General features: G+C 46.6%; 1 protein-coding gene across 4 annotated transcripts in view; it reads left to right on the top strand.

Moving 5' to 3' along the window:
- Positions 1 to 14,676, top strand: part of atp8a2 (ATPase phospholipid transporting 8A2) — an 890,601-nt gene that overhangs the window by 649,282 nt on the left and 226,643 nt on the right. For all 4 annotated transcript variants that reach the window (XM_072476889.1, XM_072476890.1, XM_072476891.1 and 1 more), the window contains 2 exons: positions 8,086 to 8,160; positions 11,362 to 11,484. In XM_072476889.1, coding sequence (XP_072332990.1) covers positions 8,086 to 8,160; positions 11,362 to 11,484 — 198 coding nt within the window. The remainder of the gene's footprint in view (positions 1 to 8,085; positions 8,161 to 11,361; positions 11,485 to 14,676) is intronic.

The raw sequence follows: 14,676 nt of genomic DNA, 5'->3' as shown, positions 1-14,676 counted from the left end.
ATGCTGCCTATCTTTGGGGCGGCACAGTGGTTAGCATTCCTGCCTCACAGCTCCAGGGTCCTGGGTTCAATTCCGACCTCGGATGACTGTCTGTGTGGAACATAGAACCTAGAACTAGAACATTACAGCGCAGTACAGGCCCATCGGCCCTCGATGTTGCTTCGACCTGTGAAACCACTCTAAAGCCCATCTACACTATTCCCTTATCGTCCATATGTCTATCCAAAGACCATTTGAATGCCCTTAGTGTTGGCGAGTCCACTACTGTTGCAGGCAAGGCATTCCACGCCCTTACGTTCTGAGTAAAGAACGTTTGCACTTTCTCCCTGTGTCTGCGTGTGTTTCCTCCAGGTGCTCCAGTTTCCTCCCACAGTCCAAAGATGTACAGGTTAGGTAGATTAGCCATGATAAATTGCCCCTTAGCATCCAAAAGGTTGGGTGGGGTTACTGGATGAGGTGGGCCTGGGTAGGTGCTCTTTACGGTGGTCGGTGCAGACTCGAAGGGCCAAATGGCCTCCTTCTGCACTGCAGGGATTTGATGATTCTATGTTCCTCTTCCTGTTCAGATCCCTCCCGATCCTCATTCCCATGCCACCTTCGCCAAAGTGGACAAATTAATCAAGGCATTTGTGTGTGTGTGTGGTGTGGAGGGGGTGGGGTGGGGGGCGGGCAGAGAGAACCCCATGATCTGCAAGAGTCCTACAGAGAGGGATAAATATGGGGGGGCCTGACCCTTCCGAACCTCGTATTCTACCACTGAGCAGCTAACGCAGAAAGAGTACGGAGGTGGATCAAAGAGCTGAGGGCAGAATGGGTAAGAACAGAGGAGAACTCCTGCACGGGGACATCCCTCCGAGCACTGGCCACTGCCCCACTCCCATTTCCCCCAGCCAAGTACTCAAGAAGCCCAGAGGTAGTGGTCATGCTGAGGACGTGGAATCAACTCAGGCACCACTTCAGTCTGGTTGCAGTGTCCAACATGGCCTCCCCGTCTGCAAGAACCATAGATTTACCCCTGCGACAATGGACGCCTCCTTTAGAAGGTGGAGATAGGATGAAGGGGTACTGATGATGGGGGACCTATAGGTAGATGGCAGGGTAGCGACCCTAGGGGAACTAACGAACAAGCTCCAACTCCCAAAAAGGAACGAGCTCCGGTATATACAAATAAACAACTTCCTCCACAGGAACTACGTTCCCCCAGCTACCAGGACACTCCCTACTGGACAGATTCTTAACCTCGGGCAAACTAGGGGCAGTAACTGCACTGACATGTACAGACGACTGACTATTAGAGGAGGTACGGTCACCGCTGGACCAGACACGGGAAAAGTGGGAGGAAGTGCTAGGCATAGAGAATCGAAGCACTGCATCGGACGAACTTCAGCTCCTCATGCGTAGGGCTGAGTCTAACACAGCCAAAGGTAGAGCATAGGGCGCACTTGACCAGAACACACATGAGCGGGTTATTCCCGGAGGTCGAGGCCCAGCCAACCACACCAACATGTTCTGGTCCTGCCCCAGCCTTGTCGGGTACTGGGCCACCTTTTTCAAGACCATGTCTAAGGTTGTGGGGGTGAAGGTGGAGCCATGCCCACTAATGGCAGTCCTCGGGGTATCAGAACAGCTAGAACTCTTCCCGGGAAGAGGGGCAGACGACCTAGCCTTTGCCCCCCTAATCACTCACCGGAAACACCTGTTCGGCTGGAAGCAGTGCCACCCAAGGCCTTGGACTGGCTATCCGACTTAGCAGTATTCCTTAAATTGGAAAAAATAAAATTCACCATTTGAGGATTCGGCGGAGGAAAGCTCCTGCAACACTTGGAAGCAATTCTCCAGCTTGTTTAAAAACCTATTTGTGACTAGCAACCAATAAGGGAGGGGCCGTGCGGGGGTGGAGAAAGAGAGGGATGTGCAGGGAGGACTGAAATGGATAATGGAAGAAAAGGAGGGGGGAGGATAGGGGGGATAGGAGAAGGCTCAGCTGTTTACTCATTGTAGACTTCCATTGGTGGTCTGTTTCTCTGTCATACATCCAGACACACATACATGCACAATTTATCATTTTATAGCACAAAATTTAAACATCACTTCCATAAAGCTTTTGTAAAATATCCTTTAGATATCTTTTAAAACTGAAAATAATCTGAAGCGAGACATTATGCCGGTGAGGCAGACTAAATTCTAATGATGTTCTTAGAAAATAGTGTAAGCTTTACGTGTTCAGATTAATGGATCTGCCTTCAGCTAACAGCTTGCATTTAGAAATTACCTTCAACATAAAAAATAGTTCAAAAGAATTTACAGAGGAGGAGGGAATAGGCAAACGAATAGGTACTGTGAGAGAGATTGGAGAAGTGACTGGAATCTTCATCAAAAATTTAGTTGTGAGGTGGTCTTAAAGGGAGAGAAGGGGACCTGAGCGTGGGCCAAATTTGCTGAAGTTTTTGACAGGTGAAGGAAGGGGAGATGCACAAACAAAACACAAAATTGCAAGACAGAAGGATATGGGGAGCTGCAGGAACCTGCAGAGAGTGAAGGAAGCCAAGTAGGAACACGATGACAAATATATATTTGTTGAAGTTCTGAAAGCTAGTCAAGTTCAGCAAGGGCAGAAATAGTGTACAAGCATACAAGGTGGTTTCATTTTGGGCTATTTGGAGTTTATGGAAGCTGGTAGGCCAATGAAGACCTTTGAGAAAAATATAATTAATTTAAATTGCTGAGAAAAAAGTTGTGACCAAATAAACATTTTTGGGATCATTGGAACATTGGGAATAGAGTACTTTATTCAGCTCCTTGCCCTGCTAGCTGTTAGATTCAAGGATTTGAAAGGCTAGATCGAGAGAAACTCTTTCTTCCAATCGGGGTGTGCAGAACAAGGGGGCCTAACTTTAAAATTAGAACAAGACATTCAGTTGTGAGGTGTCGGGAAACACTTGTGCAAAAGTTAGTGGAAATCTGGAACTCCTTGCCCACTTAAGAAAAAAGCTGTTGAGGCTAGGCCAACTGAAACTGTAAACAACGAGACAAATAGATATTGTGAAGCAAAGGTGTTTGAGAGCCACGGCACCAAGGTGGGTAAAGGGAGTTAAAACACAGATCATAATTGGCTGGTGAAACGTATTAAGAGGCCGAATGTTGCTACTTCTGTTGTTAAGTTCCTAGATTCTGACTATTCTGCACCTCAACTCCATTTACCTGTCTTTGCTCCGTACCTCAGGATTATTTTGCCTCGTAAAAATTTAGCTATCTCACCTTAAAAGCAGTAATTGTCCCAGCATCCACAGACTTATAATGGGATAGTTGCAAATTTCTACTATGCTTTGTGTGAAAAATGTTTCCTGAAAGCTTTATTTTATTGATAGGTTCTAATGACATTGGCATTCAAGATTGGACGCCTCCAGAAACACTTAGTATTTTCTCATTGGTGACTGTCTCCACACTATTGTTACTTTTTATTTATACTTATTTCATTTCTTAATTTCTGATTTAATTCAGAATAGTAGAATTTTAAATGGATATGTACCAATACATCTCCAGTGAAATTGTCACTTTGGTAAGTGAGATGGTGTGCTGCTTTGCAAGGAGAAGTAAGTTATGCTGTTACCTTCATTGCACCTTCATTACAGCATCTAATGGCTGGTCAGAGTTTAATTTTTGTACAGTAAGGATTGGAAGATGCTGGCAATTTTCAATCGCTGATCAGTTGTAAGCTTTTTTTAAATTATTCATGAAGGCCCGCCTTCTCAACCTTGCCCCTCACCTGAGGTATGGTGATCCGCAGGTTAAATCACCACCAGTCAGCTCTCTCCCTCAAAGGGGCAAGCAACCTGTGGTCATCAGGGGCTATGGCGACTTTACTTTTACTAGCTTTTTTACTGAAAAAAAAAAATTGATGGACAGAACATGCACACACATTGGTTTTATATAAATAGACCGATAGATATTATCAGAATGTGAATAGCAAGTTTATTTCTTAGCTACAGCCTCTAGCGTATGGTGGGTTAATTGAAGTTTTTCTTTACAGTGTACCAAGCAAGGGGCATAAAATATTGTTTCAATGCAAACTAACTTATTGGTGCTGTGCAGCAGTAGGTGGTTAAAATATATGCTGTGGTTGTGGTGTTAGTTTATCAGGCAGAAATTTAACACTTCATGACATTAAAGCCCAAATTTGTGATTGTCTTAATCACGCAAGTAAACAATCTTTTTAAACTTGTAATTGACATATTTAGTAATTTGGTTCAATTCCATTATTGCACTGCCTTCTCAGAGTGTTAGCTGTACGTAAAGAAAAATCTTGGATTCATGTCTTTTGGACATTTTGAGCTCCTCAAGACCAAATAGGCATCCCTATTAAGCTGACAAACATGGCAGCTATTCAGTGCAAAGCAAGATCCCACAAATAGCAGTGAGATAATGAGATAAATGACCATTTTGTTGGTGTTGATTGAATGAAACTAAATGTTGACCATGACATTGAGAGTACTCCATGGCTCCACCTCATATAATCCTGCAGAATCTAATGTCAACTTGAACAGTCGGTGGGGCTTATGGGTGATCAGTGGGGCAGACGGGCAGGGACAAGGTGAACAGTGGGAGAAGCCAAAAATGAGATCCGCGCCAGGCGCCAAACAGTGTACAATGCAACTGGCCCACTCCCATAGGCAAAATTGGGATCTCGCCGTAGCAAGAAACCAATTATCACCAATTATTAAGCTCCATTTCCATACAATCAACAAGAGCGACCCCATATCCAATGGCCTCGTGTCATTCAGCAGCCTCCCCAGCAACTGCTCACACTGGCACCGATTAGCACTCCTTTGGAAAATGTGAACCTGGCGGAAGGGCTTCTGTGGGGAGCCGAGGAGATGAGTAGCCATCTTTGCTCACAAGCAAAGGGCCCAGGGGCACTGGGATTGCCACCCCAGTGATTGGTGGGGGGTGGCTCGACTGGGGGTGGGGCACCCTCCACAGAGGCGGGCTGCCATGGGAGGGGTGGGCGAGGCGGTAAGGGGCAACTGGGGGCAATCGCTCGATGCACCACCATGCCAACACCTGGATCGTGTGTACCCATTCTGGGAGCAACCTTGTCCCTACCTGTCTGCCCCACTGACTGCTGAGGCCTCTGTTAATAGGGAATTGGTAATTGTGATTAAATGAGCATTTGACACATGCCAAGTGTATTCCTGTGGGTGGGTGGGCCATGTAGCATGTGGGAGTCATTATTTAGCATCCCATTCACAGCTTGATGCCTGGACACTGAGCTTAAACACTGCGGGAGGCAACACCACACACGCAACATCCGAACACCCAGGGGATGGGACACAGCTCTGGGGACATGTCCATCGCCAGAGGGTGGGTGGGTGCCACAGGGCGGGGGGGGGGGGGGGGATGCCTGGAGAGATGGGAAAAGGGTCCAGAGGTTGGCCCGCATTGCAGAAGAAAGTGACAGAGGCATGATAATGGTTCTGCAAAAAGGTATTTAATGTGCTATAGAATATCCCACTCCCGATGGTGCCGCCCACCTCCCTACACCATACCTACACTCCCCACCCCCCACCCTAACCCCCTACCCTGGTGCCCTCAGTGATCCTCAACTTGCTTGGCCCTCGTAGCTTTACCACTACATCTTGGTTGTTCCCCAGGATGCACATCAGAGGTGGAGGCAGCCAGCTGCTTACCTTGTCCCGTTGCCTTCGATGCCCCTGGCGGGCGTAACTCACTTGTTGGCAGCATATGTACAGCCGTGTGCTGACTTCGAGACACGGCCTCATCAGAGGGGTGGAATAGGGGAGTTGGTGCCCACTGTCACCACTCCCTGGGACAGGTCTGGCCTGGCATTTAGCGCTCCCTCCTCCCGGTTGGTGCCCATAGGGTCCTGGGATTCATCTTGAGACGGAGGGGCAGCGGGTTCGAGCCCCGGCTGTCCCTGCATCATCTGGCTCTGGCGGTTCCCCATGGTCCCCACCATCGTGTCGACGCCCTCATCGATGCTCCTTCGTGACTGGGCCATGCTCTGCAGCGCCTCGGCCATGCCCACCTGTGACTGGGACAAGCTCCGCAACGCCTCGGCCATGCCCATCTGAGAGTGGGACGTGTCCCGCAGAACCTCATTAAGGTCGGCCTGGTGCTGCGTGACATTCCCCAGTGAGGCGGTCATTCGGCCGAGGCCCACAGTCAAAGCCGTCACCGACTGTGCAACGCCTTGAACACCTTCACTAATGGTGCCGACGCCATGCACCAGGCTCTCAACCGTGGTCGCCACCCTCGCAGTGTTGGCCTCGGCACCACGCGTTGCCAGTGCCATCTCCTGCGCCCAAAGCCTCTGGGAGTCCTCCAAGCTGGAGCGACGCTAACATCTACCTCTGAATGTCCCGGCCGCTCCCTATCATCTCCATCAGCTCCGGGTAACCCACTTCCACAAGCTCAGTATCATGATGGAACTCAGCTGGGTCCTGGGATCCAGCAGCCCTCCGACTGCTGTCTCGCCTGGGGGTTCCTGCTTCCAACGGATGTACATCAGCAGCAGTGCGGTGCTCATCAGATTGTGCCCCAGAAGCCTGTCCACCAACATTTCCCACCGAGGTGTGTGTGTATCTGCACTGGTGGGGTGTGGGGATGACAGCTGTACCACAACCATGGTGGCATCCTCGCAGCTCTCCTCTGAGATGTTCTCCAGCAGAGGGGCCCACCCAGGATGGAACGGCGCCGTCGCTGGAGGACCTGTGGGAGAATGGGCATGTGGTCAGTGGGAGTGATAGGTCAGTCTGGAAGGCAATCACTACTCACGTTTGACAGGTCCCCCGGGTGGAACCCCTTGGTTCCTCACCTCTGCGGCGTCCACCAACCTCCGCGTGGGTCACCAATCTGTCCTCGGCCGCCCCAGTCACCTCCAGGGCCCACTCTCGAAGGAGGTTAGGATTCTTATGTCTGGCACCCCACCGTCAGTCTGGGCCATCTCCCGCTGATTGTGGGCGAACTTTTCCTGCAGAGACACAGAGGGGAGCATCGTAAGCCACACGCATGGTTCAGTGGTGGGAGAAGGGGTGTGTAAGTGGGGTAGGGGGGAGGGAGGGCTGGGGGTCACAAGGAGAGGTGAGGGATGGATGCTTCCATGTGGGCGGAAGGGTCTGCAGGACGGGGTGGGGGGGGTGGGGGGGGAGAGGTGGTATTGGTGTCTACTCACTCCTGCTGCCCGATGTAGGTCGTTGACCTTCTTCCTGCACTTCTGGCCAGTCCTCTTGGTCATACTATTCGAACGGCTGCCACCACCTCCTCCCAGGCAGCACGTGCTGCCTTGTGGCATACGCTCCAGGACCCACGGGGGACCCGGACATCCTTCCTGGCCTCCACAGCATCCAGGAGGCTCCTCAGGTCAGCATCCCCGAATCTTGGGGCCGGTCTCCTCGGCGCCATTATTGTGAGCTGGCTGCGGTTGGCTGAACAAGTGCAGTTTAAGTGCTGCTCGACTTTGTTAGCGTGGGGTTGGCGAGCGCGGTCCCAGCGAATCAGCTGGCAAGCCGTCATTTACAGCGAGAAGCCCGTGAGGCCTCGTTAAGTGGACCAATTAACGTTGAATTGCATTGCCGGTTTCGCTGGGCCGAGCTCTGGGAAACTCGTGGCAATTCCCGCTCGCTACCACACTTAGAAATGTTTCTGGAGAATTCACTGTGGAGAGGTGATGCCAGTTTCATTTATTTGGCCTCTGTTGTATTGTATCCAGAATAGGAGTAGCATGAAAGCAACATAATGTTCCCCTCTTCCTGTTTCCTGGCTACTATCCCATTCCTCTAAGTAATGATGGGTGTAATTCTGCAGGAATTGAATACCATTTCCTTTTGAAGTTAATGACCTTTCTTTCAAAAATGGAATAGAGAAGGAAGAGGGTAGGGTATGTTTTGCAAAGTTAAAGCTGAGTCCAAATGATGTTCTCTTATAATGGGGAAAAATGTTTTCTCTGAAAAAGGTATTGTTTTATTAGGAAATAATCTATTTTCTAAGTGCTTGTTGTCTTACTGATGATGGAAAATTGATTGTTCAATCAGCAATAATCTGTTGATATTCTTTCTCTGTTAACAGCTTTGGTTTGCATTTGTCAATGGATTTTCGGGGCAAATTCTCTTTGAGCGGTGGTGTATTGGCCTGTATAATGTGGTAAGTACATTTAGACATTGTTATGATGCAGGACAATGTCTAACAAAGGAGGGAGACAAAAAGCAAGTAACTAAAGGCCAATCTGTTAATGGGAAAATGTTAGAGTCCATTGTAAAGGATGCAACAGCAGAACTTTTAGAAGTGCATTATATAATCAAGCAGAGTCAGCATGGCTTCATGAAGGAAAATCATACCTGACAAATTTATTAGAATTCTTTGAGGTGGCAACAGGCAGGATAGATGAAGGGGAACCAGTAGATGTAACATATTTGGATTTCCAAAAAGTGTTCAATATAGTACCACACAAAAGGCTAAAGATAAGAGGCAATAGTGTTGGGGTAGCATATTAGCATGGATAGAGGATTGACTAACTGATAGAAGGCAGAGTTGGGATAAGAAGACAGATTTGGGATAAGAGGAGCTTTTTCAGGATGGCAACCTGTAACTAGTAGAGTGCCACAGAGATCTGTGCTGGGACCACAATTATTCACACTATATATATATATTAATGACTTGGACGAGGGAAGTGAATGCACTATTGCCAAGTTTGCGGATAACACAAAATTGGTGGGAAGGCAAATGGTGAGGATGACACAAAGGGTCTACGGTGAATGGGCAAAAATTTGGCAGATTAAATATAATGTAGGAAAACGTGAAGTTATGCACTTGGGTAGGAAGAATAAAAGAGCTAAATATTATTTAAATTGAGAAAGATTGCAGAAACCTGCAGCACTGGGATTTGGGAGTTCTTGTGCATAAATCACAAAAAGCTAGCATGCAAGTTGAGTGGGTAATTGGGAAGGCAAATGGAATGTTGGCCTTTTTTTTTACAGGTGAAGGGAGTTTTAAAATTGGGTAAGTCCTGCTAAGAGTATACAAGGCCATTAGTTAGACCACGCCTGGAATACTATGAACAGCTTTGGCCCCTTTTCTCTTATAAGATATACTGGCATTGGAGGCAATCCAGAGCAGGTTCACAATGTAGATTCTGGGTATGGAGGGATTTTCTTATGAGGAGAGGTTGAGAAGATTGAGCCTGTACTCATTGGAGTTTAGAAGAATGAGAAGTGACTTTATTGCGACATCTGGAATTCTCGGGGGGCTTGACAGGGTAGATGCTGAGAGGATGTTTCCTCTTACTGGCGAGTCAGGGACCAGAGGGCATAATCTCAGAGTAAGGGATTGTCCATTTAAGACCAAGATGAGGAGGAATTTCTTCTCTCAAAGGGTAGCATATCTGTGGAATTCTTTCCAATCAGACGGCTGAAGAAGCTGAGTCAGTAAGTATGTTCAAAGCTGAGATTGACAGAATTATGATCAGCAAGGGAATCAAGGATTATGGGGATAGGACAGGAAAGAAGAGTTGAGGATCATCAGATCAGCCATGAATGGTAGAGCAGAATTGATGGGCTGAGTGGCCTAGTTGCCTAGTTCTGTTCCGATCTTATTGTTATGACCATCTGTTATGGTCTTATTTACTCTTGCTTGCCCTAAAACCAACTTTGATTAAATGGCCTACATCTTTCGCACACTCTCTCTCTTAACCTAGGGTTGGATTTCCTCGGGTGCTGTGATCTCCCTGCCCACCTCATGTCACCTCCCGACCCCCCTCCACCCCCAGCTAAAAGGTCAGTGGAGAACCCACCCAGGGGGTTGAACAACTACCCTGCTGTCACCTAATAACCAGTAGGCTTGAGGCAAGATTTGTAGCTCTTAGGGAGACGATGGTCTGCCTCAGAGAGCTGCCAGCCAGTCAGATGGCTGGCAGTTCTGTGGTGATGGCAGTGCCAGGTGGGAGTGTGGCCACTGCTGTGATTACAAGCAGTATCCAGTGGAAATCATTGCTGGAGCCAGACCCCCCAAGATAAAGTGGAGGGAATTTCACTGAAGTCAGGCCGGCAGTGTGTGATCTTGCTGGGAGGGGAGGGGGCCTCCGATGGGCGCAGGAGACCCGTAAAGGAGGTCCACCGCCCAACCCCCACCTTGGCTGACTCTAGCCTACCTTACTCTGACGTGGGTAAACTAGCAGTCGGGAGTGAGGTAAGATTCTTAATTTGCCATTAATTGGCCATATAGGTAGCAAGATAGGTGTATGAGTGGGTGGGTGGGCTACCTGACGCCTCCACCACCCCAGATAAAATTTCATTTGGTTAAGGGCGGGCAGGTGCGCAAAGGGAAGGCCACATTCTAGATTTTACGAGACTCTCTCACAGACTTCAAAGCTGCTGGTGGGGGAGCCAAATGCGTGCAGTAGCCCTCGGAGCTAACTTGCATCACAATAAACGTACAAGACCTCGCTTTTTCATTTTATCCAAAAAGGGTGCCAATTTTTAGAAATTCTTTCATAGGATGTGGGCATCACCGAGTGGCCAATCCACCTAGCCTGCACATCTTTGGGTTGTGGGGGTGAAACCCACACACACACTGGGAGAATGTGCAAACTCCACATGGACAGTGACCCAGAGTCGAGATCGAACCTGGGACCTCGGCGCGTGAGGCTGCGGGGCTAACCCACTGTGCCACCGTGCTGCCCCTTTATTGCCCATTCCTAATTGCCCTTGTGGATACAGTTAGGAGTCAACCACATTGCTGTGGACCTGGAGTCACATGTAGGTAAGGATCATAGAATTCCTTCCCTAAAGGGCATTCGTGAACCAGATGGGGATTTTTATGACAATCGACAATGATTTCATGGTCATCTTTAGATTTAAATTCCAGATGTTTTATTGAATTTAAATTCTACCATTTGCCATGGTGGGATTTGAAATCAGGTCCCCAGAGTATTACCCAGGGTCTGGGTTACTAGTCCAGTGACAATACCATTACTCCACTGCTAATTCCTCTGAATCCCTGTTCCTTAACATCACTTCCTCTCCACCTTTAAAAATGTTCTCAGACAGATTTTTTGTTCAATCAGCTCTCCTAATTGCTCTCTTCGCATGCATCCCTTTCCCTTACTTATCTCTATTTTGTGAAGTACCTCTGGACCCATTTCACATTAAACATGCTATGTAAATATTATTTATTTTCGCCTTGGTATTTATGAAATATGTATAATTTATCAAATGCATACTTTATCCTAAATGTCCTGGGCTTTAATAACTTTTAGTACAGAATTCATGGTTTAGTAACTGTAAAGTACTTGAACCCTACACTGGCATTTTGTTTATTCATGGAAGTCTTTTACAATTCCCTCGCCAGATTTTCACAGCCCTACCTCCCTTCGCATTGGGTATTTTCGAAAGGACATGCAGTCAAGAGAACATGCTGCGATTTCCACAGCTGTATAGGATTACCCAGAATGCAGATTGCTTTAACACACAGGTAAATATTATGATACCCCAGCAATGTGCAATGCGCACAAGGACAGCTTCAGTGTGATGCTAAGAATAATTTCTTTTACTTGTGTTACAATTTTGGGACAAAAAAATACTTTTGAAGAATTCATATAAATGTTGCAGAGAATTAAAACATATTTTTCAAAACTCCTTGCAAACTAAAAAAACAAAGCTCAAAACACTGTTCAGTCAATTTTGTTGCAAGCGTTCTCATTGAATCTAGTCAGAAATGTATGGAGGAAAATAACTTCCTCGTTAAGTACAGATTCTACATCACATCTTTCCACACAGGATGTGATTCTTTTCTTAGCTGGTTTGATATCCTATCTGCCCCCACAGCAGCAACATAGTAGCACAGTGGTTAGCACTGTTGCTTCACAGCACCAGGATCCCGTGTTCGAGTCCCGCTTGGGTCACTGTCTGTGCGGAGTCTGCATGTTCTCCTCGTGTCTGCGTGGGTTTCCTCTGGATGCTCCGGTTTCCTCCCATAATTCTCGAAAGACGTGCTTGTTAGGTGAATTGTAGATTCTCCGTCCCGCCGCACCCGTTTTCGGTGCAGCACACCACCGCCAGCAGCGGGATTCTCCGTCCCAGCAGCCAGCCAATGGGGTTTCCCATTGTGGACACCCCCACACCGCCGGGAAATCTGTGGGGATTTTATAAGGGACCGTAAACTAGGGGAGAAATGAGGGTTGGTGTGAGATGGAGTAGCTATGTCTGCAAAGGTTGGAGGTTATGGCTATTGTGTGTTGCTGGAGGGTGTTTTTTTTTCCTTGGTAATTATAAGTTTGTAAGGGGGTACAAACACCCTATGATGTTTTTCTTTTCCGAGGGGGCGATTTGCAATTTTATGCATTTTTTCTTTTTGGTTAAGGGGCATATATGGTGGGACCTGCTGGGTGGGGTTACCAGCTGAGGGGTGTTCAGGTGGGTAAGGGGGCCATTTCCACAGGCTAAGATGGAATGGTGGGGAGGGGGGTTACAGAGGGGTGTGTAGGGGGGGCCTTAAAGCTGGGGCTGGTAGGTAATTCTGGTGAACGGAGGTGAGGCGCGGGAGTGACGAATGTGATATAAAATAGTAACTTTAAAGATATTAGTCACTGTAATGTAGATATAGGCCGGTCTAATTCTAGTGAGTTCACAGACAAAGGATTTCAGAACGCATGGCAAAGGAGGGAGAATGGGGTGTCCAGTGGAGGAGGAGAAAAGGATGCTGGGTAATAGGAGGCCAGGGAAAGGGATGAGAAGTGAGCCAATCAGTATGTATGGCCAGGTCAGGAGGGGTATAGGATGACCTATGGGAATCGTGTATGTGAAACATGATGCCATTTGAATGTATTTGCAGAGATCCCTTTGTCTCCTTCCTCATTCGTTTCCCAGGGGTCCAGGAGACTGGTTCTGTGTCTGTGTGAAACGAGTCAGACTTGCAAGTCAAATAAAAATAACTAATGCTATGCCTGCAAATCCACCTCGAGTTTTATTGAGGCCAGACTGACGGGTAAAGAAATTTATATTTTGTCATTTGGTGCCGGAAACCCGGGATTTCTCAAGACGGTTCTGACCAACCGCGAGATCAGAATTAGACTGATTTTGGACAAAGGAGAGTGGAAAAGGGCCCACAATGTGTAGCTGGAAAATGACCGCGCATTGATTTCTCCCCTCTTCTTATGGTCTGATTAGTCTGGTCACTCGCGGTTGGTACAGAAAGATCATCTCGACAAAATCAAAGGTCAGTCTGGGGATCAGAAATTTAACTGATGGGATTTCATAATATGATTCGGTTTTGGGTTAGGTTTTGGGATTAATGGGACATCAAAAAAAAGATGGTTTAATTCCATGTGTGAGTGTTTTAAATCTATAGTTGATTAAGCTAAAATTGTATCCATGGACTGTAGTGGCGAGAAATGATAAATTTTAAAACAAACTGGATGCTGCATGTCAGTTAAAGCAGAAGTCTCTCAAAGGGTTAACAGCAGCTTGAGATAACAGGCAGCTTGTGGTGTAATTGGATACCTTTCTTTCGAGTCAGTGAAACTCCAGCAAAGTTACGTTTTGAATTAATTAAAGGAAACCAGTGGGTTTCTCCACCTCTTTGATAAAAGTTAATTATTTTAGTAAGCAATCGATTGAAATTGCCAGAATCTTAAGTTTTAATTACTTGAAATAATGTTTATCTCATTTTATTTATGAATTAATACAAAATTAAAGAAACACACTGACACCATTTTAAAAAGTGTAAATCTGGAGATGACAGTTGACTTTGCTCCAGTATAAATCACCGCAGCTAACTGCTCCCTCATTGATAGCAGCCAACATTTTTGTGAATGTAAGAAAAACTTGTTAAAAGAAAAATTGTTAAGATAAAGAATTAATTAAGTTGTAAAAGTTATACAAATTTGTGTTAAGCAAATCGTAAATTTAGTTCTGAGTTGAGATCAGAGCTAAGCTTGCAGGTTGCTGTAATTCAGTTTGAATTTTCAAACATTTTAAGTTTTAAAAGAACACTGTTAAAACCTTTTCAATAATTTTGCCAAGTAGCAAAAATTGCCATTGGTTATAAATAGGAATTTTTAAAAAAAAATAATAATAATAAAAAAGAAAGAGAGCCAAAGTATGAAAGCTAAAGTGTTAATTAGATTATGGAGACAATATTGTCAACATGAGAGGGATAAGATCATGTTATTAAGTTGGCAAGAAAATGCCCTTAAAATGGGGATTCCAATTAGTGAAGGGGGAAAAAAACCCAATGGGCTACATAGTTCAATGGCTGGCCTTGCATTGACAGAGACTGAGGATGAAGATTTTGAAAATTTGACAAGGTCGGCTAGGGTTCCGACTGCACCAGTAGCATTGTCTGCACTAATTCCGGAACCACCAGAGTATCATAATTGATATCCAGTCACTGCTCCCCAGATTCAAATCATGCCAGCTTCTCCAGCCCCTTCGGTACCATCTCCTCTGTTCCACAAGCCCAATTAGCTCTAGGACCCGATCTCGGACAGCGAGAGAAGGGCCTGATCCTATCCAGAAACAATCACGCATACCACCTAAATCCCTACAGACCGATAAGGAGGGACAGAAAAGTCCGAGAGCAAAGGGAGAGGATAGGGATGACTCTGAGGAGCTGGAGCTCCCTCTAGTGACAGGGAGGCACGTCGAAGTCTTGGAAGAGCCAGAG

Source organism: Scyliorhinus torazame, chromosome 15 (genome assembly GCF_047496885.1).
Source record: "Scyliorhinus torazame isolate Kashiwa2021f chromosome 15, sScyTor2.1, whole genome shotgun sequence".
Classification (NCBI taxonomy): Eukaryota; Metazoa; Chordata; class Chondrichthyes; order Carcharhiniformes; family Scyliorhinidae; genus Scyliorhinus; species Scyliorhinus torazame.
This window is presented reverse-complemented; position numbering and strand designations above follow the sequence as displayed.